At 34.9% G+C, this 26,455-nt stretch overlaps 1 protein-coding gene across 1 annotated transcript in view; it reads right to left on the bottom strand.

Moving 5' to 3' along the window:
* Window positions 1-26,455, bottom strand: part of LOC122812560 (connector enhancer of kinase suppressor of ras 1-like) — a 719,099-nt gene that overhangs the window by 187,375 nt on the left and 505,269 nt on the right. Inside the window, exon 13 of the mRNA XM_044084817.1 lies at window positions 24,834-24,907. Within this exon, the coding sequence (XP_043940752.1) occupies window positions 24,834-24,907 (74 nt within the window). The remainder of the gene's footprint in view (window positions 1-24,833; window positions 24,908-26,455) is intronic.

The following is a 26,455-nucleotide window of genomic DNA, read 5'->3' on the forward strand; positions in this document are numbered from 1 at the left end:
TTTTTTTGTATGGTGAGAAGTTGTTTGTTTTCTGATCTAAGAGTTCTTTTAGGTAAATATCTGTTGATTAATGGAGTAAGAGCTGGGCAGGCTAATGGTTTGTGTATGATTGTATGAATGTTATAAGTTTAATGTAAGAGAGGTTGAGGGGGAGCTCCAGACAGCTAATGGTATGCAGACCTTTACAGTGATGGGTAAAGGAGGATGAATTAGTAACAAACATGGCAATTTTGTTGTAGCAGCTGTCAAGTTTGCTTTTATGGAGGAATGTAAACTGGTTGGAATTGGTGCTCCATAGAGTAGTGAGGGCAGAAGGTAGTTTTTGGCTAGGGTAATTTTTGTGGGTGTGCTCAGAAAATGTTTGTTTCTGCAAGACATACCTAGTTTTGATGCTTTTTTTTCTATATTGCTTTAGATATGAAGGCCAAATTTAAGATGATCATCTGTTATCACTTTGGTATGGTGGACTAATTCAATTTTAGTGTCATCTGACAAAAATATTTTGAAATAAGCTTTGTTAGGGGTGTGAGCTTTTGGGGTAAAGAGGAGGAGTTTTGTTTTTTGGGGGTTGAGTAGGAGTTGTGCTCTTGTAAGCTAGGTTTTAATGAAGATAGCTTGTTGAGTGATTTCTTGGATGTGAATTCTTAAATTCCCTAAATTCTTCAACTATTCTGACAGATTAGCATGACTCGCATAACACTCAGGAACCTATAGGCTGATCCAAAGTGACATGTGTCTTTCCTAGAAAGCCATAAGAGACACAGTCCTAGTTTTTTTCTTTTAAAACCAATGGCTGTACAAACACCTGCACTAGGGACTTAAATGTACATCAACAAATAAATAAGACTCGTTGGAGAGGTGTTTATCTCAGTGGGTTCCCAGTCTATGGTGTAAGTTACTTCTGCAGGTCAAAGTAGTACTTAGAGTTCACAGTTCATAGATTAGTACTAGGCTAACTGCCCTGTGGACCATTTAAAGCCTAGTCAATTATCCAGCCAATGTGAGAATCAAACCCTGTACCTTATGTTTGTAAGGTAAACACCTTAACCATTATGCCAGTCTTCCACCCATTTTGATGGTCTTTATGGCTAGTCCTGATTACCAGATGGGTAAAGACAAATTTACACAAGGGTCATCATTCCAGCCCTGCTCAGTTTTGGTGGTGAGCACTATTTAAGTGCGTCTGCTTAAAGGAATATCTGACTTGCCATCTCTGGTTCCTTGTGGCAGCTTGTCTAGTATTGTTTCTCTGCCCTACATTTTGTGATTTAAAGAAACTAAATGATGCTGTAAAAGAGAGAGAGGTTTATCTTGCCTACTTTGGAAAACTTTGCTCCAAAGTTAACAGTGACAAAGATGTTAGCCACATTAGATGCACTTCGTAGGTTTTGGCAAATATCCTTAGATTCAAGGATCTGGAAGGTTAACAGCATTTATCACTGCTTCAGATGTTTTTCGTTTGGCATATCTGCACCTGAGAATTTTCGGGTCTATATTAAAATGTCGACAGGGCAGAAGAGCGAACGCCCTTATGTCGAAACAGCTTAACCGAAATGACGAAATCTCAAATGTCCAGAACAGCGATTTTTTTTTTCCCAGGGGAAATAAAATCGCTGGGCCAAAAAAAAAAAAACGACAGACAAAATAAAGTGGGGGGCTCCCCCCGCACCCCCCCCCCAATGTAGGGGGGGCTGTGCTCCCCCACTTAAATATACCAACTCCGAGATCATACTACAGTGGAGAAAAATGGCAAAGTCCCGACAATGGCCCAGCAATTTTTTTTCCCTGGGAAAAAAAATTCCTGTTCTGGCCATTCGAGATTTAGTCATTACAGTTATGCTGTGTCGACGTAAGGGCATTCGCTCTACTGTCCTATCGACGTTCTAATATAGACCCAGATTTTCAGCATGACATGAGTACCTTGTTAAGAAGCTATGAGGGTAATGTGGTTGGAATGCATGACATTTTAGTTCTCGGGCTTAATAAACAATTGCATAATGAAAGGTTAGAGGCTGTGCTTCACGCTGTTAAGAAATAAGGTCTCAAGCTAAATATCAACAAAGTTTATAATAAAAGGAAAAGAATTTTAACCAAAAGTCAGAATATTAATTCCCAGAATGTTGGAGACTGTCACTGAAATAAACAAATTCAGGAGCTTAATAGAATCCACCAAAGTCATGTTTCAGGCTAAAAAGGCTACCCAAGCCAAAGAGAATCACAAGAAATTTTTAAAGTTTTGTTAATAGTCTCACAAGCACAACACTGCAACACACTGAGTTGATCATGAACAATGTTACCTACACTGATGCTGAAGATATAATGAACCTACTGGCTAATAAATTTAGTTTTAACTTTAACCCTCTCTCCCCTTCATCAGTTCTTCAAAATATACCTGAAACTGGCTCGGCTCCACCTATCACACAAGACGAAGTCCTAAAAGTGCTATTAAAAGCTAAAGATACTACATCGATGGGTCTTCACAATATTCCTGGATGCATCTTAAATAGCCATGCAGTACAATTTACCAACACCCCTAACAACACTGTTCAATCTTAGCCTCCATACAGTTTTGTACCAAGTGAATAGAGAAGAGCTACAGTCATTCTCCTGAATACGGGAGAACCTTCCACAGCCCCAGGCAAATTACAGAGTCAAAAGTCTGACCAGCCTCATATGCAAACTCCATGGAAAGACTTATCATGGAACTAATCAATGAAAACACAGGGAACCTCCATACACTGGACCTATCTTAGTTTGGATTCGTCAAAGGCAGGTCAAGTTTACTCAACCTGGTGGATTTTTTTAAAAAGGTCACCAAAGCAAAGAATGAAGTCAAAATGGTACACACTGCATACCTCAACACGGCCAAAGCTTTTGACACAATTTCCCATTCGATATAGTAGAAACGTTAAATAAACTGAGAATAAACCCCTATGTCACCTACTGGATTGCCAACTGAGTCACAGATATGACACAGGAAATCAAAATAGGGGAAGTTAACTCCACAGGGAGACCAGTCATCAGTAGAATTCCCCAGGGTTCTGTGCTGTAATGTCGCCTGTTTGGTATCTACTTTTCTAAAGTAAACGTCAATACCAAAAGGGTTTGATTGCTCCTTGCTTGCAGCTATCTGCAAACTTAGTCAATCACTAAATTCCTAAATGACTTAGCCATTCTGCAAGAAGGTTTGTCCTATAATAAATAACTGGTGACAAAATCATGGACTGAAACTAAATGCCAGAAAATGTGTTATTGTATCCTTTGGGAAGTCATCTACCCTAGGGAACTACCATATTGACAATACGGCCCTAACAGTTGACCCAGTAGTTCAAGATTTGGGAACCTGTGTGGACAGTGGCTTAACTTTTGACCAACATGTGTCCAGTGTTGTAAGAAATTTCTTCTGTATTGCACAGTTTATAAACAAAGGGATTGTGTCTGCACTTAGGGAAGCCATTGTCAATTTACTCATCCTCATTAGGCCAATAATTGAATATAATGCCCTCTTTTAAATTAAACTGTCCAGACACATGCAACAACTGGAACATCCACAGAATTACCTTATTAAAAGGATACAAGGCCTGAACAACATTGCCTACATGAACTGACTCAAAGCCTGTCACTATACTTGGTATCCTGCAGATTGCTAAGAGTTGACCTCTGTCTAGCATACAAGGCATCCTCTGACTCAATATTGATGGATTTACTGTGCATTAGCAAGTCAAACCTCTTTTACAGCAACAACAGCAGCAACAGAATGATGGAGGACCAGGTATCTCTCACAGTGGATACACCTGCTCTGGAACTAACTTCCCATTCATATAAAATAGAGTTCATCCCTGTCCATATTTAAGTGCAACTTGAATTTATGGATGGGAAACAGAAAATGTACACCAGGACTGCCCCTGTACTACTAATGGACAGACACAGCTCCTAAATGCTTTATTCAATGCATTGGTGCCCTCAAATTATCTCTGATATGATCCCAGTTTTTCTCATGATGGTAATATATATTTACTGATCATGACACCAATCTCTAACAAAATGGGCTGGGTTCATTTGAGCACAAAAAAGGAAAACAGCTAGGCTTAAAATGCCCTGCAATGACAGCTAGCCTAGTACCTACTTATAAACCTATAAGATACATGTTGTTCATAGGTTCATAGATTAGTACTAAGCTAACTGCCCTTGTGAGCCATTTTAAGCCTAGCCAATTGTCCCCTGTGAGACTCAAACCCTGCACCTTGTGTTTGCAAGGCAAACACCTTAACCATTAGGCCACCCCTAATTAAACATTGTTTTGACAATGTTGAAAACTGAGTATTTTAGAAAGTTCATCAGTGGTGATGGCATCAGGCAAGATGCAACCAAAGTTAAGACTACAGCTGAGCTGAGAAGTATGACAAATGTAAAGTAACTCTGACATGTGCCTGACATGGTTAACTTCTTGGGAAAATTTGTGCCAGGACTATCAATACCATTATGTCTTATCTCAGACCTACTCAGAAAAAATGCAGAGTGGACATGTGAAAATTCCCAAGAGCAAGTTTTTCAAACAGTAAAGTCTATACTAATCTCTGGACCACTGCTTGTGTTCTATGATGTCATTTGGACTGGCTGCTACTTTGTTGTAATTAGATGACAGCAGAGTCAAGCCATCTGCTTTCTTTTCTTAAATGCTGACCAAAACAAAAACGAGATATTCCCTCCCCATCCAAAAAAAAAAAAAAATGCCTAGTAGGAGTATGGACATGAAGGTACTTAGCATGACTCAATTACTTCTAACTAGGGAGGGACTACTAACCAATATTTCCTTTCATTAACTGGTATGACTTGGATAAAGTGCCCTGGAGGTATCAGCAACTATTAATAAGACACAGATGTTTTAGTTCAAAAGGTTTGCATGTGTGAAGAAAACAACTAGTAGTAACTTATAGGCTATCCAGATACCTAGTGAATTATCGGAGTATAATATTGAAAAAGATATGACTGCCTATGTGCAAAGTGTCATGCATAACTAACCTGCGACCATGAGCAGAATGGACATTCGTAAAGCGGCTACCACACAAGATGATGAACTACAAATAATAAACAGTTATATCAGAAATGGATGGCCTAACAAGTAACGGAGGTCTGTTGCTGTACCAAGATCAAATTATTGTGCCAACTTCACAGAGAGCTAAATTCCTCAAAGTTGTGAGGATACTCAAGAGCTGACAAAATGCTGAGAGAAGGGAAGAATGTCCACGGAGTGGCCAAACATAAATGCAGATATTGGAAAAGTGATGACAATGTCTCAGCTGTAGATAGAACATGGCAGAACATTACTGCTGATGTGTGGATATGATGGGAAAAACTATTGGACTACAACTATAGAAACACTGACATAAGTAAGGTACTCATGATTACTAGTCAAAAAATGATATCTCAGTTTAAAACAACATTCTCAACAAGAGTGATCCAACAGAACTAATCACCTGGCTAGGTCACTCAAAGGTTTTGAGAGAGCTTCAAGAAGAATGCCACAATCAAGAAAGTAAACGCACATAAAAGTAAATGAAGTGACCATAATAACTAGCTGCTCAACACTAGAGTATATTATACCAATGTCTTAGGTTTCTTATTTAACAGTAGGTTGCTATGCGAGTATTGATTTACTGTTTTCTGCAAAGATTCTGAATTTATTCAAAGTACATTGCAAGGCTAGAACAGCTTTTCCCTTTACAGAAGGACAGGGGAACAAAAGAAACTGATAAGGGCATGTCTTTTGGATAACTGGCAAGAATAACAGAAAAGAAGATAGCTTAAAGAAATGAAGCTGAGAGGAAAAAGTGATATGAGGCAAATACTCTACACTAGATAGAGACAGGAACATTTTGAAACGTGGACGCAGGATGTACATAACACAATGAGAACTAAAAGACAGCATCAGAGAAAATGTATACTTGCGATGGAATAAACTGGACTGTGGATAACAACTAAAAGAAAAGACAAACTGAAGTGATGACCTTGAATGTTTTACTTTAATCACTAATATAGAGGAAGAAGGCCCTGACTATTGGAATAGTGACTGGGGTGTTGCTAGGGATAGTGAACGGAGGGCAAAGAGTAAGTGGATGATGATACAATTACCAGAACCCCCTCTCTGAGGGCAGGATTGTAGGAATGTATATATGGTGCATAATCAACATCTCATCCCTGGTGGAGAAAAGACATGGGGCAATGCCGCATGTCCACAAGTAGGGAGCAGGAATTTTGTGAAGTTGAGTTACTTGTAGAAGTGGGTAACATTTCTTTACAAAGATTACTGCATGACAACCATGTGTAGGATTATGGACAAGCACAGGAGAAAACTGCATTATTACAAGAAGTGTGGGAAGCAGAAACAATGCACATTGCTATAGCTAGAAGTAAAAGGTCATTAAAAAGAGATGTAAGAAGAAGGTCTTAGACAGCTTTAGAGATGGAAATACTAAGGTGATGGACAGGCAAAATAAAATTTTCACTAAAGAGTCAATTATAGGCTCATCTACAAAAGGTATAGCTGGAGAAGTTGTTCAGACAGTTGATGGAATACTGTCTTACCACAAGCATTTCATTGAGACAATTTTATCAAATTTGATTTGGCCAAATGTCACACAGGATGAGTCTATCAGTTACATCTGTGAGGTATCTGTCTTTTGTATGTTTCCTTACCCTGTATGCTCAGCCCTCCGACTGTTGTCCCAGTTACCCTCGCTGCATGCTGTAGATTCCCCAGTTTTTCTTTACTAGGTTTCTCCAATGTAATCCTGTCAATGGGATGTCCCCTGACTATTTGGAAAACTGACTTTCCAATTCTATTTAGTAGTACCCATGGAGCAAGGGATCTGATAGCAAGACAGGAGACATGGCACTTGCAACTATTATGCATACACAGCTAGTCAAAGTCTCTACATTTGGACGAGGCATGTGTAATGATGTCACAGTGTGCTGCCACTCCTCCAAGTATGCTACCCATGAGGCTTCTGGCCTTCTTCAGGTGTGATTCAGGCAGCAATTTTCTGTGAACCCTCTACCTAGGGTAGAAAAGCTGGCCACCAACGACTTCATGTTGTCCACCCAACTGACCCTACTACTGATCTGAGCCCATTCCTGAACTTGGGTTGCAAGTGCAAAGAATACACACCCTGCATCAGTGTGACTGCACTATTCTGCATATGTGCACTATTTGGATAAATAATTTCTTTTGTGATCAGAGTTGGAGTGTAGGGTTGGGGTTAAATTTAGAATTAGAAGGTCCAGAGGGTTGTTGTTGTCACTTTTGGATTTTCCCGGTTAGGGGTCACCACAGCGGAACTCCGGTCTGCTAATGATTGGTAGTTGATTTTTACATGCCGAGTTACCAGCCCTGACGCACAACCTTCAATGAAGGTACGCCCATTCATGCATGTCTTCACGCAGAAGACACTCTAGCTGAGAATCGAACCGGACAGCATCTTACTGTGAGGCGACAACGCTACCACAGCACCACCACTGCGGGGTACTGTGACAATATGGTAGTGATTAAGAAATGTGTGCCTCACTAAATAATGTGTTTTCATGCATGCTTGTACTTTGCACCTTCTTAAAGAATATTTTTCAGTTAAACCATGATGTTGAAGCATTTTGTCATGTGATATTGCCTTGATTTGTTTTATTTATGTAGTCTTCCATGATTTGCAAGGAACCAATGATGAATGTCTCATCCTTGTATATGACATAGTGGCAACTCTTTTGCCCTTGCATTCAGCATTGATGCATTTGTATTTGATGTTGCATTTAAGCAATCTTGCATCTTACTTATTTTACAGCATTTGATTGGTCTGTATACCAGATAGGATAGCTTGACTAGTATGACTATGTAACCTCTTACTATGGAGATATTCCTGTGTAAAGCTACTGTTAATGATCCAGGGCTTGTAGGTTTCTCAGCAATAGACTTATTTTGAAGGTCAATCACTTGTATTAACTTGTGGAATACGTCATAATTCAAGGTGGGACCTTCCTCTGTGGAAGAGGGCTATGTCATGTGGTTTACATAATCCAGAAGAGGGTTGTGAAAGAAAAGTTTTCTGAAGGACTTAAGAAAAAAGGATGTAAAATAGTCCAGGGTGGATACACTTAAACAGATGGAAGAGAAGCAGTTGAAGTTCAGTGTCCACTTCTTTAGGGCACACTCAGGAAAGATAGGCAGGGTGATAATGAGATCCAAACCAAGAACAACAAACAGATGATTAAATAAGCTTTCATGATGGAAAGGGAACAGAAGCAAACGTTTCAAGTAGATGTACAAACAATCAAGCTAGACAGATTGTGACAAACACCAAAATATGTACCACTGTGAAGAAACTTAGTTTTTATTTTAATATATAATTGTATGAGTTTGAAAAGGGGGAGATTTCTAAATAATTCAGGGCATGTTTTTAAATACTTATCTCTACATATTAAATTAAAAAGAGGCAACCATGGCATCACCAGAAAAAAGAGCAGCATTGCCAAGTAAATCAATAAACAGACACAGTGACAAAAACAACCAAGCTAGGATCAAGAAATCAAGCAGTGATGAGGGCATGAGGAAAGAGCTAAAAACACAAAGGGGAATGAGAAGGGCATCCCATATCATAGAGAAAGAAAAAAACACTAGAGAAGAGGTCTGAAAAGAGCTTAGGCTACAGCCAGCAAGGAAAAGGGGCTGCAAATCTAAGCATTCATGGTCATTTGTTCCCAGTAAACAAAATTGCATTTCAGTATGCTTCATTCATTCATGAATTCATTTACTTTTACTAGGTTAATATCAGTAGACGTAAAGCTTATTTTAAGAAAAGTATCACGGTGGAACAAATACTGATGAGGGAAAATTTGGCTAGGCACATGAAAAATGTTCCTCTCTTCACCAACATGATTAGCGAAATGAACGTCTGCCAAGGTGGACACTTAAATACAAAAAGTGGCAGCACCGGAAGGAGTAGAAAATAATAGTTATTGTTATTACTATTGTTCTTTAAGACAGTAAGTTAATCACCAGTATCTTAACCACGGATGATATTGAGGATAATTCAACAGATTCAGGGAACTGGAGTGTTTGGATTAAATCTATTAAAAAAAAATTCAACAGATTAAACAGTCTACATGCAGTTATGATGGACTAACTGGTGCGATCTTGGAGAACATGCACAGGTCCATGCTGATGGTGAGAAATGGCTGAATCCTATTAATAGTAAAACTTCTGAGCAGCCAAGAATTCAAAGTGTTCTTGTGGCAACATGAATGTTTGCAGACATTTCTTTTATATTAACAAATACAAGTAAAGGCCTGCAGACCCACACAGAAATATGCTTGGACCTGAGAAGGTTTTTGTTAAGATTTTAGATTCAATGAATGAGGCTTTCACAGACAGGTGTTTAGTTTAGGGAAAGTATTATAACTCTGTGAGTGATAAAGATACAACGTAAAGGTTTCCAGAGCACTTTCAGATAGAGCACATTTATGACTCAAGCCTTTAAACTGAGGAAATGCTAACATAAGTGTGTGCTGAATTTGAAAAAAAAAAATATAACAGGCACCATGGAACATGCTTATTCTTTATTACCTACCTCTGAATAAATTTAAAAAAAAATACAAATTTTCTCTACAAGTATGTACTTAGGAAAAACCTGACAGCAAGGAAGAAATGTAAAAACTGGAAGGAGGTTAGGAATTTACCGCAGAATTATTTGTTTTAAATGGCAAATTTAAAACATTCAGAGAAATAAAAATGTTATACTAAACAACTTCTGTATCATTTGACATGGAGACCAGCCAAGTAAATAATTTTGGGTGTAGACATATACAGCTCATCAAGAAAAATGTCCACAAGGTTTCTATGTAGGCTGTGGGTAAGAAAACCATAATAAACATTTTGCATTAAACAATGTATAAAATGTGTGTCAGTAGAGCACTTATGGGTGGATTAGCCAAAGAATAATACAATAGTAATAAGGAAGTGTTCATTGATGAACAAGGTAATTTAAAAATGTTATATGATCAAATAAGGAGATTATGCCACATGAAATAAGGGTGTTGGAAAACATATTTCAATTACAAACATAAAATAGATTGCAGGGTTTGGTGAAGATTCACGGGGACTGCGGTATATAAAAAGGGTAAAGATGAAGGAGCATTTATTGGGGAAAGAGATAAATTAAATATAAAAGAAATGAGAGTGTGTTAATATTAAGCCGTGTAAGAAGATGGGGCAAGAATGCAATATTTCTTTTTTACAAAATGTAAAGAGATTTACTGTGAAAGAAAAACACTAAACAGGAATCTATTTACAATGTATGTAGATTTGGACTATGAGGAGAAGGAGTGTACAAACGCAATAATTTTGATTTAGAAAGAAACATTGCATGTTAAACTACTTCCATTTGGTAATGTTTTGTTTACAAATCTTAATAGAAAGAAAGAAATGGAGAGTACAAGTTTGTCATACCCCTCAGTATTACCGTCTTTAAAAGCTGAACTGTGGAACTACATGAGGAAAGTATTACTTGGTGTGGAGGCAGTTGGTATTCATGAGCACAGGATAAAGTTATTTTAGGCATGAAAAAATCTGAACACTTTAGGAGAAGATACAATAAAGCAAGAGTGGGATATGATGTTTACAAAAAAAATGGAACACTTAGTTAAATTTTAATCTCTTTATAACATCACTTTATAACAAAATATATTTCTTTATCATTCTCTCTGTATTTATATATCACATACATGTATGTATATGTGTATATATATATATATATATATATATATATATATATATATATATATATACATCTATACATTTATGATTAAAACTGGATCATATAATTCTTTGAAAAGTAATATCAGCATTTCATTAGTTTATTAACACTGCAAGAGCTATTTTTTTATGGTTTTCTGATTTCAATAAAATACAAAAATTCTAAGGTGCTTCTTCACTTATGTTATTGTTTTTGTTGTATTTTATTTATTTGGGAAGTGTTTTTATTACTTCAAAAAATGCTGCGTTTAAACACTATTACAAGGATAACGTGGTGGTGGTGCTGCAGTAGCATTGTCGCCTCACAGTAAGACGCTGTCCGGTTCGATTCTCAGCTAGAGTGTCTTCTGCGTGGAGACATGCGTGAATGGGCATACCTTTGTTGAAGGTTGTGCGTCAGGGCTGGTAACTCGGCATGTAAAAATCAACTACCAATCATTAGTGGACCGGAGTTCCGCTGTGGCGACCACTAACCGGGAAAAGCCGAAAGACACAACAACAAGGATAAAGGACAACCAGACATGGTCCAGACATTATTTTATTATAATTCCTCATTTGTTTATTCTATTTATGGGATAATGATAAGATAGAAAATCATTGGCCTGTAGGGCATATTTTGTACAGCAGACATAAGGAAGTGTTTGAAATTTTAACATAAAATATAAAGGAAAGAAAACAATATAATAAAAACTGAAATATAAAAAAATGGTGTTGCATTTCTCAGCAACACTAAAAGAATGAAAGGCACTGTACAAATTAATACCAGACAGAAATTATGGGAAAATGGATGGGATGACGTAGGAAAAGAAGCAAGAAAGGTACACCAGTAAAAGGAAGAAGTTGATGAAAATGTGTCTGCATGCAAGACTTCTGCTGGGCACTTGGTCATAACAGACTTCCATATGCACTGCATGCACATATATTCATATAGTGAACCTGTAACTTCAGTACATGTTTCTACAGCATAAAATAACACATCAGTTTTGCACTTTATTTTATTTTACATTTGTTGACCGGGCTAGCCTAACTGGATATATGTCCATTTTCAGTAGAGGCCCTGGGAGAAAAGCTCCACTACAGCAATTATACAAATATACAGAACTGAAAGAAAGTGACATAAAAGAATAATATTTAAAAACTAGTACATCACAGTTACCACTTTAAGTAGATAACCAATAGGAAACAGAGTGACGTGAAAAAGTAAGTACATATATGTAACGTATGAGAAACTTAGACAACAGTAGAAAGAAGGAAACATTTATACATGTAAAAACTGATCATATTAGAAAAACAAAATTTTAAAAATATAATGAAAAAAATAGCGTTGTCGCCTCACAGTAAGATGCTGTCCGGTTCAATTGGTAGCTAGAGCGTCTTCTGCGTGGAGACATGCGTGAATGGGCGTACCTTCGTTGAAGGTTGTGTGTCAGGGCTGGTAACTCGGCATGTAAAAATCAACTACCAATCATTAGCGGACCGGAGTTCCGCTGTGGTGACCCCTAACTGGGAAAAGCTGAAAGACACAACAATGAAAAAATTATTTATTTATTATTTTTAATCAGAGAATGAATGTTATGGTCATGTGAAGGTGGTGAGTAAGAGAAGGAAATATCAGTCAGGATTAATACATGGGCATAGCCATTGTGAAGTAAGAAAGTTTCTAAGTTGCTTCTTAAAAAGAGGTGCAGATGTTAGGGATGTTAGCTTAATAGGAAGCTTGTTCCAAGAGTTTCCAATGGTATTAGCAAATCGACAGTCTCCAGATTTGTTATTAGGTTTAAGGGTGGCTACTAGTACCTAATTAGCTGAGTTTAGGGTTGACAATTTTTGTATGGGTTAATGAGGCTACAGAGGATGGGAGTATTTGTAAGATGAGGATCTTCTGAGTTATAGTTAGTTGTTGAAAAAGAAGTTGGTTTTGCAGTTCCAACCATCCTAACAGTTTCAGATTTTGGCAATGGTGGGTCCGGAATGGTGAACCAGTAGCAAATCTGGCAATGTTATTATAAGCGGTGGCCAGCTTATTTAGATTATTTTTGAATAGGTTAGTGTAAATTGGTGATGCATAGAGAAGGGTTGAAATTAGGTGTGTTTGGGTGATAGTAATCCTGGCAGAAGGTGTAAGGAAGGTTTTAAGCCTATAAAGGAAACCAAGTTTCCTACTGACTGATTTAATGGTTAAGTTTATATGAGTGTCAAAACTAAGATTGTTATTGATTGTAACGCCTAAAAGTTTAGTTGTTGTTTCAGGTACTGTTTCAGTGCCATTATTTGATACTACTGAGAAACTGATAGGGGGAGACTTTAGGGTGGGGGTAAATAATAGGAGTTTTGTTTTTTTAGGGTTTAGTAGGAGACAGTGTTTGAAGAACCAGTTTTCCACTATGGTAAATGCTTTTTGGATGCTAGACTGCAGTTCAGTTTGAGATGCTGTAGCACAGATTAATGTAGAGTCATCAGCATATTGTATGCAGGTGGTTTGAGGAAGGGATGTTTTCAGTTCATTGATGAAAATGGAAAAAAGGAGGGGTCCCAGAATAAAGCTTTGTTGGACTCCTAGGGAGATAGGGAAATAGGGAGCTGGGTTGATAGGTTATTTTCCCAGAGGACTGCTTGTTGTCTGTTTTCTAGGTAGGACTTAAACCATTTGATTGTCTGAGTGTCTATTGAAAGTGTTGTGTCTCTAACATTAGGTGATGATTCACCATGTCAAAGGCTTTACTGGAGTATAACTTCAAATGTACTCAGTTTAGTTCATCCTTGTCTATGTTAGAATGGGGACATGATTCCAAAAGACATGCTTTCAGTGTAAGTGACCACTTACCCTGACAGTAGATATTTTGGAATCTGGATCTCTTATAAGCATGTTTATAGACAGGCATTATGTTGAATTATGCCACTGCGGTGGTGAAGTGGTTAGCGGTGTCAATTCACAGCAACAGGTTCTCCGGTTCGGTTCTCGGCTGGAGCTTCTTCTTTGTGGAGTCTGCATATCCTCCCTGTGGCTGAGTGAATTTTAAAGACATGCAGGTAGGTGTGCACGTGTATATGTGTGTGTGCCTTCTGTGAAAGTTGGGCACCAGGCTGGGAACTCAACACTGTAAAAACACCACTGCCAATCAATCTGAGGACTGGAGATCTGTTCTGGCGACCCCTAACTGGGAAAAGCTGAAAGACATTGCTTTGCTATGCCACTTACATTAACAGCAACTATTTTAGAATCTGGGCCATAATTTGCTATAACAGCATAAAGAAATAAGGTTGGTTGTTGTTTATTTACTTTGTGTAAAATAAAGATGAAGAGATGTGGGCTGCTTTTTTTGTATCACTCTGTAATGTAAAAACATTTCTAATAACATTTTACACTTATTTCAGTACATAACATTGAGTTTTTATTGGAGGAAATTTCTTTCTTTTGTGAATCAATTAAAAATTCCTACTGTTTGTTGTGTAGAATCTTTTACATCCCCCTGAGCTGCCACTGACTCTGGCAAGTAGAACTCAAGTGAAGGACAGCATACCTGAAATGCAGCACCCACTGATCCTTATGTTGCACTGAAGTGTCAGTAGATGCAAATGAATGCAACTCCTAGTATGAAAACAGAACCCACAGCTTTCTGATCTTTTCACCATCAAGACTAAGTGGTTACAAGTTCACTGATGAACAGTTACATTTTTTTCAACAATAATAATAATAATAATAAAATAGTAATACGCATTTATTGGGCAAGTAGCCCCACTAGACACACAGTCCTTTTTCTAGGGTAACCCAGGAGCAATAGGTTCATAGATGTGTACCAGGCTAATGACCAGAAGGGTCTTTTTAAGCCTAGCCATGCATCCCAAATCGCTGATCAGTTCTGGTACCCTTAACAAGGCTTAGGATATGAAACATTTAAAAGAGGGGGCCTGGGAAATGAACGATTTACAGCTGCCCACATCCATAACCAAAATATTTATTTATTTACTACTTATTTATTTGCATTTGTTTACCGGGATAGTCTACTGGACCATTAAGAGCCCATTTCCAGTGGAGGCCCGAGGAGAAAGGCTCCACATATAACAAGTAAATAAAACAATAATAAACAATTAAGTAAGAAAAACACAAAGAATTACAATAGCAAGCAACAGATCTGGGGAGAAAGGCTCCACACAGAACAAGTTAATAAAAACAGCATAAACAATTAAATAAGACTCTGCAAAATAATTATAGTAACAAGCAAGAATAAAGGAATTAGATAAATGTGACACTAGTGATGAATTTCCTTTTTCCATCAAACTGTTCAAATTACACTTTAACTGGGTTAAGGAGCCCGTTCCAGAAAAGGGGTAGTCTGTAATATCTACCTGTCTCTCCAGCAGGTCCTATTTCTATTACAGGCAAGGTTTAAGTGCTTAGAATGGTAACTCTGATGCTGCTTGTTTTGTAGATATGCAGTAGGTCCAGCAGGGTAGGGACTGACAATGCCTTATATGCCAGACATATACCTCCCCCTCAACAGCCTGTAGATGACAGAATACGGGGATAGGGCTTTGAGGTGGTCAGCATAGTCCATGTTACTTAAGCCCTGTATTCTTTTAGTGAGGAACCTCTGTCAATTTTCCAGTTGTTGGATATGCCTGGTTAGGTACACATCAAAGGAGGCACTGTACTCAATGACAGGTCTGAGGAATGCTGAATACAGTGGAACAATGACCTCCTTGGAACTAGATGCCATTCCTTTGTTTACAAGTTGCACAACATAGAATGATTTTCTCATGACTGAAGACTCATGATGGTCAAAGGCTAGACATTACATTTGAGACTGTTTTTCAATGGAAAATTTTCTTGGAGACTATGACAAAAGGAAAGACTATACTTCATTGAATCTTTACGTGATAAAAACATTTAACAGGGAAACAAAAAAGAGACTCATGCAATTTCGAACAGAGGTAGAAAGACAGACTTTGAAATAACATTTGAAAGCTTTATATAAAGATGTACTGGCTATTGCAAACGTTTATGACAAAAGGGGTTTATTGACTGGTGGCTGGGATTGTAATACTGTGTTGAAATAGAAAGAGAAAAATAATACCAATCATGAAAAATGTTGAGCGGGATAGGGGTGTTGTAAAATACTGGGGCAACTCAAAACATGTTTCTTTTTTTTTGTGGAAAACAAGTCCATTTGATAATAAGTAACTGTGACAAAAGAAAATGTTATATGTGTTGGGAAATGGGTCATAATGCAAAAATATGAATTGAAATGTCATAAATATATCAAAATTGGACATTTATAGATGGATTGCAAAAAAATGAAAATGAGAGTAAGGAAAAATAAAAAAGAAAGAAAAGAAAGTGAACAAAGAGAATAACGTTTAGAAGTAGAAACAGAAGAAAATGTAAAAGAGAAAATAAATAAAAGAGGACATAAAAGAAGGTTCTGTAATACGTGGTGAAGAAGACAAAGTGGGAGGCAGTAAAAGACAGAAACAAATTAAAGGGATAAATGCAAAAGAAAAAATAAAGCAAATGGATGAAAAAGAACATATACAACTAGAGACTGGGAGTTGGTATAACGGTTAAGGTATATGACTCACAAACACAAGATACAGTGTTTCTCACCTTTGGGAAAAAATTTGTTAGGCAAAAAATGGCCTATTAAAAGATATCCTAGAGATTATCTATGAACTTCTAAAATCATGAATTTAAGATAAAGGAAAAATGAAAAATGTGCAGTGCTTTCTGTAAATGTGAATAGTATTAAGAATATAATAATATGAATTCTGGAGTGGATGTAATTATATTAGAAGACACAAGATTTTTAACAAAAGAAGAAAGATTATAACCAGAGAAACTATGGATAGGAAAGATAATCTGAAATTTAGGAAATGAGATGTTCTGGAATAGTTGTATTCTGTAGAAATTCAATAAAGATATTAGATGTAACTTTAGCAAAAGTCGGAAGATTAACCATTGCAGATTTAAAATGGAAAGAACAAGTATACAGAATTATAACATTATATGCTTACACAAACTGTAAAGAAAGGGAAAGCTTATTCCATCAGATTTTAGACTGTAGTGATAAACATAAATATTATAATAACAGGAGACAAATTGTTATTTAAGAGGCAAGTGTAAAAAGAAAGGATATAAGAAAAATGTTAGAAGTTATAACATGTGCTAAGTTAAAACTCTGGGACAAAAATTCATGGAATTACAAAAGAGCTATGCATAGAACTGAAATAGATTATTTTAAAGTATCAGAAGCTTTAGTTATAGGAGATGGGTAAGTAGATGAAACAGGAATTTCTGATCACTGTGCAATAATGCTAGAGAAAAAGGAAAACATGGAATATATCAAAATAGGTAAATGAATAAAAAGGATAAAAGAGAAAGCATTGAATGAAGAAGGAAAGAGTTTAGTAATACAGTTATTGAAATATATTACTATGAGAACATTTTATACGGCTTGGTCTGAATGGTGGATGATATTTAAGAAGAAATATAAAAAAATGTTTTACAGTGGCAATATAATGTGAGAAAAGTTAAGAAAGAAAACCATGAACAAGTACAGGAATCTGTCAAGTTCCAACCTCACCATGAGTGTTGAGGAAAAATATAAATAGAGAAACTAGTGGTCTTAAAACTTTGTTGACAAGCTCAGTTACAATAATTTTCAAAAATCATGAAACCTATGTAGTGTTCTAAAGCAACAAGCCTTTATTTGTCACAGACAAACAATCCTCAGCAACAAAAAAATCAGAAATATTTTAACAATGTTAAACATATCAGCTTTTATATACTTAAAAGTAGGTGTGGAACTATACATATCATTTAATTTTAAAATACCTTATTCAAAGCAAACAATATAAACAGGGCCATAAAAGTGCATTTTAGAACAGGTACCCACTCCTGCACATTACTACTGATTAGATCAAACCCTAGTTAAGGAAAATATTATCTGCCTATCTATTTGCAACCCACATTCCAAAATCAGGTATTAAGGAAAGCATAACATACACACAAAAGGACATTTAACTAAAATCACTTTCAGCTACCTAATGCAATAAAGCCTTCATCAGGTCTGTGACAAGAACTAAAATCAATAAAAAACACATCCCCAGGATTCAATAAAGCCTACACTAAGTGTACATGATATGTATTCAATAATTTTTTTTTCTAGTCACTCAGAAAGATTACGCTAAGTGTACATGTAAGTCTATACTTTGTAGTAACCTTTATGAATCCCTGTCAATGTTTAAAGTAGCAAAAATGTCAGTAGGAAAACTAAAATTAGGAGGAAGAAGGTATGTGTTATGTCTGAGTTGTCTGTTCCTCAGAATAGTGTACACTTAGTGTAGACTTTATTGAATCCAGCCCACAGCTATCTAACCATAAACATAATCTAACCAGAACACTATAAAAATACATCTCTCTAATAATATCTAGTAAATATCCAGCCATGAGTATTAGTGTGCATAAAAACTAAGTAATTAACAGCTCAGAAAAAAATGTCAGTGTTTTGCAAAAAAAAAGAAAACTGCCATGACAGTTTTTATGTTTACAGCCCCAAAACATGTTTATGCAATGAAAACTAGTAGAGAAAACATACAAAAATGCAAAAAAAAAAAAAAAAAAAAAACAGAGGATGAAGTAAACTAGTACTGTATAAAAATGTGCAGGTGTGTACATGAGCATCCACCAGTATGGCAAATCGGGGAATTACACCAATACTACAGGGTAATAGCAACATGAAAAATGTGTGTTTTGAATTTACCAAATCAAAGCAGAATTGAGGTTAAAGTAGCTAACCATATATACATTAATTTATGCATTCTAAATATAATTTTTATTATTTAGTATATTTTTAGTATATAAAAATATTTCCTCAAAACATTCCCTGAAAAACCTTTACAGATTGTGTGGCAGCTTCTGTAAATTCAATACACTGTTAGTAGAGTAAAAGTAGTTAAGTCCTGATTTTCTGAATACATTTAATTTCAACTGACAGCATAATTCCTTTTTTCTCCAAAACACCACCGACATCTCTTTCAAGCTCATCCATCTCCACACAGTCCAGAATGATAAATTTAAAACCAGAATGTCTGGGATGTGAGTGTTTGGATAAGCCGTTCCTCTGGCATTTGCATCTGATGTCAGAAAGATGACCTGAAATCCTTCTTTTCAGTTTATTTACAGTCTTACCCATATAAAATGCACAGCAGTTATTACACATGGCTTACACTCCTTTTTCAGTATTGCAGTTAGCCATCAGGATCTGGAATCATTCGAAGAAACCACTGACAGCACTTGAAGAAAAAGTTCTTAACAGAAGATTTACATTCATACCTCATGGAAGGAGCAATGAGACACAGACCATCACTGATTTAAAAATGTATGTGAGAAAGTAGAATTTGAAACTTGTATTTCATGAGAAAAATAACATGGAGGAAGATAAACCCATCAAAGAAAACCAGGACTTAACTATTATTGCTCTATTAAGAGTGTAATGAATTCACATAAGCTGCTACACAATCTGTAAAGGCTTTTAAGGGATTTTTTTGAGGAAAAATGTTTATGTACTAAAAATGTATTAAATAATAATAAAAAATTATGTGTACATTGTGTATAAATGTATATATGTTTAGTTACTTTAACGTTAGTTCTGCTTTAATTAGATTTATTACATCACACCAAATATTTAAATGGTAAATTCAAAACACACATTTTTTTCATGCCGCTTTTACCATGTTACATTGGTATAATTCCCCAATTAACCATACTGATGGCCACTCATGCATGCACCTGCACACTTGTATACATTATTAGTTTACTTCATCCAGTGTTTTCTGAAATTTTTGTATGTTTTTTTCTACTAGTTTTTATTGTATAAACATGTTTTGGGGCTGTAAGCATGAAAACTGTCATAACAATTTTTTTTTTTTTTTTGCAAAGCACTGACTTTTTTTCTGAGCTGTTAATTGCTTAGTTTTTTATGCACACTAATTACACATGGATGGATATTTACTAGATATTATCAGACAGATATATTTTTATATTTCTGGTGTTCTAGTTAGATTATGTTTATGGTTAAATTGTTACGTGTTTTTTCTTGAGTTTAGTACTTGTCACAGACTTGATGAAGGTTTTATTGCATTAGGTAGCTGAAAGCGATTTTAGTTAAAAGTCTTTTTATGAATATGTTATCCTTTTCTTAATACCTGACTTTGGAATGTCGGTCGCAGATAGATAGTCAGGGTTTTCCTTAACTAGGTTTTAGTTTGATCTAATCAGTAATAGTGTGTGTGTGTGTGTGGGGGGGGGTACGTGTTCTAAAATGCACTTTTATGGCCCTGTTTATATTGTTTGCCTTGAAAAGACTGGTTTAAAACATAAGAAAACATATATTTTCCATACCTACTTTTAAGTATATAAAAGCTGATATGTTTAACATTGTTAAAATATTTCTGATTTTTTTTTTTTTACTGAGGGTCGCTTATCTGTTACAAATAATGGCTTGTTGCTTTGGAACACTACCCGAGTTTCATGATTTTTAGAAATTACTGTAACTGAGCTCATCAGTGAAGTTTTAAGTACACTAGTTTCTCACTAGTTTTTATTAAAAATATAAAAGATCATATAACAATGCATTGGAAGATTTAGAACATAATGCCAGAAAGTATTTCGACAAAGAAAGAATTATAGAACAGAAATCAAGGGAAAATACAATAATTGTTTTATAAGATAAGATATTTTTTACAAAGAAAAGAAGAAGAAGTATCGAGCTACTTAAGCAGGTTAGTAAAGGAAGATGGTAGTGTAATTAGAGAAACCAAAATGTAAAAAGAGAAATAGAAGAAACTCAGGAAAAGATTATGAATAGTGTACTATAATATGTACAAGAAATGTTCAAAGAAAAAAGAATGTAGTAAAAAACATGGAAAGTAAAAAAATTAACAGTAAAAGAGAATAAAGAGTTGGAAAAGAACATTTCTTTAAATGATCTAGATAAAGTATTAAGACAAGTAAATATAGATGAGGCTTCTGCCCTAGATGGAGTAGGATATGAAATTTATGAAAATTGAAGGGACTGGCAAAAATATTTTTTAAAGATTATGAATGAATGGTTAAATGAAGGCTTTATGTATAAAGAATTATGTAGTCGAATACTTAAATTCATAAGGAACAAGGAAGATAGAAGAGAATTGAAAAGCTGGAGCCCACTATTACTGAACAATAATGATTATAAGATTTTTATGAAAATAATGCAAAAGAGATTTGAAACTAAAATGGAAAATATCCTGCAAGATAGCATATATGGTGTAAAGGAAGTGTTGTCAAGAATTATTATTACTGACAGTTAGAGAAACTGTGGATGATATTATGAACAGAAAAGAAGAAGAAAAAATCATGACAGGAGACCTTAATAAGGCATCTGATACAATTGGGCATGAAATCTTATTGGTAATAATGAAAGAATATACTATAAATGGTAAAGTTAGGAAATTATGCATGTCAGTGTATAGTAACAATAAAGTAAAAATACTTGTAAATGGCTAGTTAAGCCATGAGGTACGCATAAAGAGTGGTGTAAGACAGGGATGTCCAATGAGTTGTATACTTTTTGCATTAGTTATGAATGTGATGGTATGTGAAATAAAATTACAAAATCAAGAAGGCGCAGTATATAATCCCTGAAGGTTTAAGAATTCCAGTTCTGTTAACATACACAGATGATATTATAATAATTGCAAAAAACAAAATGTGGATAAAAATAATAATTTGCCCAAAATGAATGTCTAGAGATGGTAGGGATAGCTTTAAATAGAGAGAAAATAAAGGTTTAAGTGATGTAGCAAAGATCGTGGATATATATTTTACACTGAATGAAATTTCTGTTTTAGGTATAAAATTTGGGAATAATAATGCAAGAAGAATATAATGGGAAAAACAACAGAATAAATAAAACAAACCTATATTTTCTATAGAACATATACATTATCATTCAGAAAAAAAAGACTTGTTTGATAAATTCAGTACTGATAGAAAAATAGCATATTTAGCAAGTATACTTTTAGTGCCAATGGCATTTGATATATTTTTTTCATTTATACTGGATTGTAGATTAAACCCAGTAAAAAGAGGAGTTTTATACATAAATAAAGAAGGAGGAGGTTTAGGGTTAATTAACCCAGTGGCATACACTGATTCATTAAATTCATACAAAGTGTTAAAAGTGGATAAATGAAAAAGATGAGAGATTAGTAGAAAATAATTATATAAATATAAGTATGATACATTTTGGAGTATGATAAAAGAGAGTAAAAGAGAAAAAGAGTGTATAAATGATGAAATAAAATGTTACAAATAAAAAATATTTTTGTGGAAAATACAAATTAATAATATAGAAAAAGATAGAAAAGTATGGTATAAGGATTTAATGATAAAACATTACAATGTAAAACCATGAGGAAATCTAACAGATGAAAAAAATCAAGCTATAAAAATGAGAAGCAAATGGTGTAATCAGAGAGTAGAATGTCAATATGTGTTGTGGAGACTGGTAATAGATAAATTGCCAGTAAAAGGAAATATGCCATATAAGAAGAAAAGTGATAGAATATGTTTACATTGTCATGAAGAAGAAAATATGGAATGTGTTTTTGAAATATAAAAGAGTAAAAATGTTATGGGGAAACCTATGTAATAAAGATTTTTTGAAGTTATTAAATATGGATATCATTAGCATAGAAGCAAGAATATGTTAAAAGAATAGATAAAACATATTTTATGTTATTTGGCTTATATGGAATGAAAGAATAGATGAAATTATGTTTAATGGTTAATGGATTTTAGCAACAATATTAAGTAAAATCAGATGGTGGTCATGGAAAAAGGAATGGGAGTTAACAGGGAGGAAAATTAATATGATTGTGTCAACAGATTTGTATACATCTTAGTACACTTGTAAATATTTGTAAATAGGTAAATATTTTGTAAATAAGAGTTATTTATGTATATAAATAAAGTACCTCTAGAAAAAGAAATGAATGGTATATAAATATAATGATAAAATATTGATGTATAAAACCATGGGAAAAATCTAACAGGTGAAACAGTTAAAGCTATAAAAATAAGAATCAAATGGTATAATCAGAGAGTAGAAAGTCGATATGTTTTATGGAGATTGGTAATAGATAAATTGTCAGTAAAATGGAATATGCCAAATAAGAGGAAAAGTGATAGAATATGTTTATGTTGTCAATAAGAAAACTACTGAGCATATGTTTTTGAAATGTAAAAGAGTAAAATGTTATGGGGAAAACTAAGCAAAGAAAATATTTTATGATATAAAAGAAGTGGATAAAATAAACATACATATGACTAAATATGAATATCATAAGAACAGAAGTAAAGACTATATTAAAAAGTGCTTAAAAAGTTATGGGGTGCTGCAGTAGCGTTGTTGCCTCACAGTAAGACGTTGTCCTGTTCGATTCTCAGCTAGAGCGTCTTCTGTGAGGAGACATGCGTGAATGGGCGTACCTTCGTTGAAGGTTGTGTGTCGGGGCTGGCAACTCGGCACATAAAAATCTACTGCCAATCATTAGCAGAACGGAGTTCCGTTGTGGCGACCCCTAACCGGGAAAAGCCGAAAGACAAAACAACAACATGGGTTATATGGACTGAAGAAATTAAATTATGTTGAGTGGTAAATGGATTTTAGCAACAATATTAAGTAAAGTCAGACAGTGGTTATGGAAAAAGAAGTAGTGGTCTAACAGGGATGAAAATTTAGCATGATTGTGTAAACAGATTTGTTTATATGTACACTTGTAAATATTTGTAAATATGTAAATATTTTGTAAGTAAGAGTTATTTTTGTATATAAATAAAAGACCCCTACTCTTTTCGATAGGTGCTGTGTGATCTTTTACATCCACATAAGTTACCACCATCGCAGTCAGATGGGATCTCAGTTTAATATCTAATCTGAAGGACGCTATACTCAGGAGTGTAGCAACCCACTTATGCTGCACTGCAGTCTCAGCGATTGATCTACCTGCTGTGCCAGTGACGCTACTAGTACAGATGTAATTAATTTGGAAAGCATTCATATTTGAAGCTACTCCTTATACAGCATATCAACAGTGTAATGCAATGAAAGCAAAGTCCTTTATAAAGAAATGGTAGTGGAGTGGCTACAATAAACTAAAATATTTAAAAATGACTGAAATGCATGCATAACAAATCCCTTATAACAGCAATGCATCTTGACATTTTACTTCTTTGAAAATAAACATTTACTTGTGCATTCGAAATTTATTTTCTCAAAGGCAGATGATTATCTCAAAACAGCTTAATTAACTGAACAATTTACTTCATTGCCAAGTTCTCTATTTTTTCACATTTTAAATGATTTAAACAGTAAAGTGTGGCTATTTTGGAGAATTTGCCTTGTGATTCAGTTTGAGGTACACCTGGCATTACTGACCCCATTAAATATAATTTCAAGCTAAAGTTGAAATGTCTTGTACATCCGTTGATGTTTTCTTTAATTTATAATTTTGTGCTTACCTTTGGATTACATGATATTGGATAGATTGATACTGATAATACCAGTTTAGTATACAGAAGTAAAAATGTGTGAATAATGCTGACTGCAGATGCATCCTTGAAGGACATCAGGACAGCACTGAGGTAACACTGCATACACACATTATAGAATTATTTCTTACATGTTAAAATGCATTAATTTTGTAACACATACCATTTTACTGTAAAACTTAATTGGTAAAATTGTTACACAGATCCATGTACACATGTTACTATCTAAACATGTCATATGAAATGATTATATATGTCAGATGAGTCAGGACACAATACCTAATGTCACAATTGCTTACATTCAGCATTTTAATACAAATTCTAACTGGACTGGTTAGTTAGTTACTTGAAAAAGCACAACCCAGTACAAATGCATGCCCAAATGATTATAATTAATGCTTATTTTATTCTAAACTGAAGACATTGGAGAGTCTGGTAACTTACCTTCCTCTTTGCTGGGGACCACCTTACTATGCTGTGCATGTTTACTAATGGCATTGACAATGGCAGCTACCCACCTATAAAACCAATGGGGGGGGACAAGAAATGCAAAGTTAGCATAACTCTAATGAGCAAATTGGAAAACACCCATGGCATCATGCTTAATTTCATAAAGGAATTAACAGTTCTGAATAATTTCCTAAAAAATTAGCATTTTAAAGAACATTTAACCATTAAAATGCTATGTCTTTTATCATCAGTTCTAAATGCATAAAGCAAGTGTATAATGCACCTATAATGTATCTCAGTTTTTAATCGTAAATGTTGCAATCTAGCATGTGTACAGGTTTATCCAACAGAATTATGACTATTTTTTCTGCACATTCCCAAGATGAAAGGACCTCAACAGATGAAGAGTTCTCAGCAGTTGCACCAATGCAAAACATAACCACAAATAATGGGTGGTGATATAAATAACAAAAACAATTTAATTTATGTTTAAGATTCTGTGTAAGTACTACTTTAATGGAATAGTCAAAAAACAGACTGTATTAAAAAAGAAAAAAAATTAAAAAATTTTATGATTGTTTGCAGGAAAGATTTAGTATTCTATCAGAGTCCCACTTGTGTTTAGGGCATGAAGTTACATTGAGATCACAAAACATTCATAAAACAGTAGTGGCTCAATTGTACCTTCCTGCACCAACTAAAAGTAGGTTTGAAATCAGGGGATTGTCTCATAACCTGAGTTTGAAATCTGTCTCTAGGGTTATTTCTGTTAAGACAGGATGCCATTACAGGACGGCATTCAGTTTTAAATTAATTAATCACAGTCAACTTTAAGTTGGTCTAGTATTACAATTAAGACAATTAAAAAAAGTTACCATTTCAGAAAAAAAACAGCAAAATTACTTAGTACGGTACTACAGTGCTTTTTAGAAGCTGAACAACAATGTCTTGTATTTGCAGTGCAATCCATCTGTTTCAACTGTGCTTCTTAAATATAGTTATGTGCTAGCTAATTATTCTATTCAATTATTCCATACTCAGGTCTGTCACTCACAGAGAAGGAGTATGGGGAAAAATAAGAGACATAATTTTAACTATTACTAATCCATTACAATGTTGTGTCTATTTTGTGTTGTGTAATACTGAATACTACAAAGGAGAAAAAAATTGTAATAATTTATATTTTCATGTCTTTTTAAACTTGTATTTCAATAAAGAATTAACGTCTGTTTATAAGGAAAAGTATTGTTATGTAAGAACTTACCATAACCTTAGATGTCCTTCTCTTCTATATGCTGCTGTATTCATGACATCAGGGAGTTTGCCTCTGGTGAACTCTTGTACATCCGGACATTATACAAAAGTTAAATGCTACCGCTAGGATGCACATGATGTCCAGCGCCTCCCTCGGATGTAGATCATAAACGGGCATTGGGTATAAAGCGGACGTCAGCATGCACCTCTTCAAAACTGAATGCCACCAGATACAGCTACAACAGAGTGGTTAGTCCAGGAATCAGGCAAGTGTGAGGGGAAAGGCTGGGTGGGAAACTATGCAGCAGCATATAGAAGAGAAGGTATGGTAAGTTACACAACAATACTATGTCCTATTCATA

This window comes from Protopterus annectens, chromosome 1.part1 (genome assembly GCF_019279795.1).
Source record: "Protopterus annectens isolate FY-2018-M chromosome 1.part1, PAN1.0, whole genome shotgun sequence".
NCBI classification, from domain to species: Eukaryota; Metazoa; Chordata; order Ceratodontiformes; family Protopteridae; genus Protopterus; species Protopterus annectens.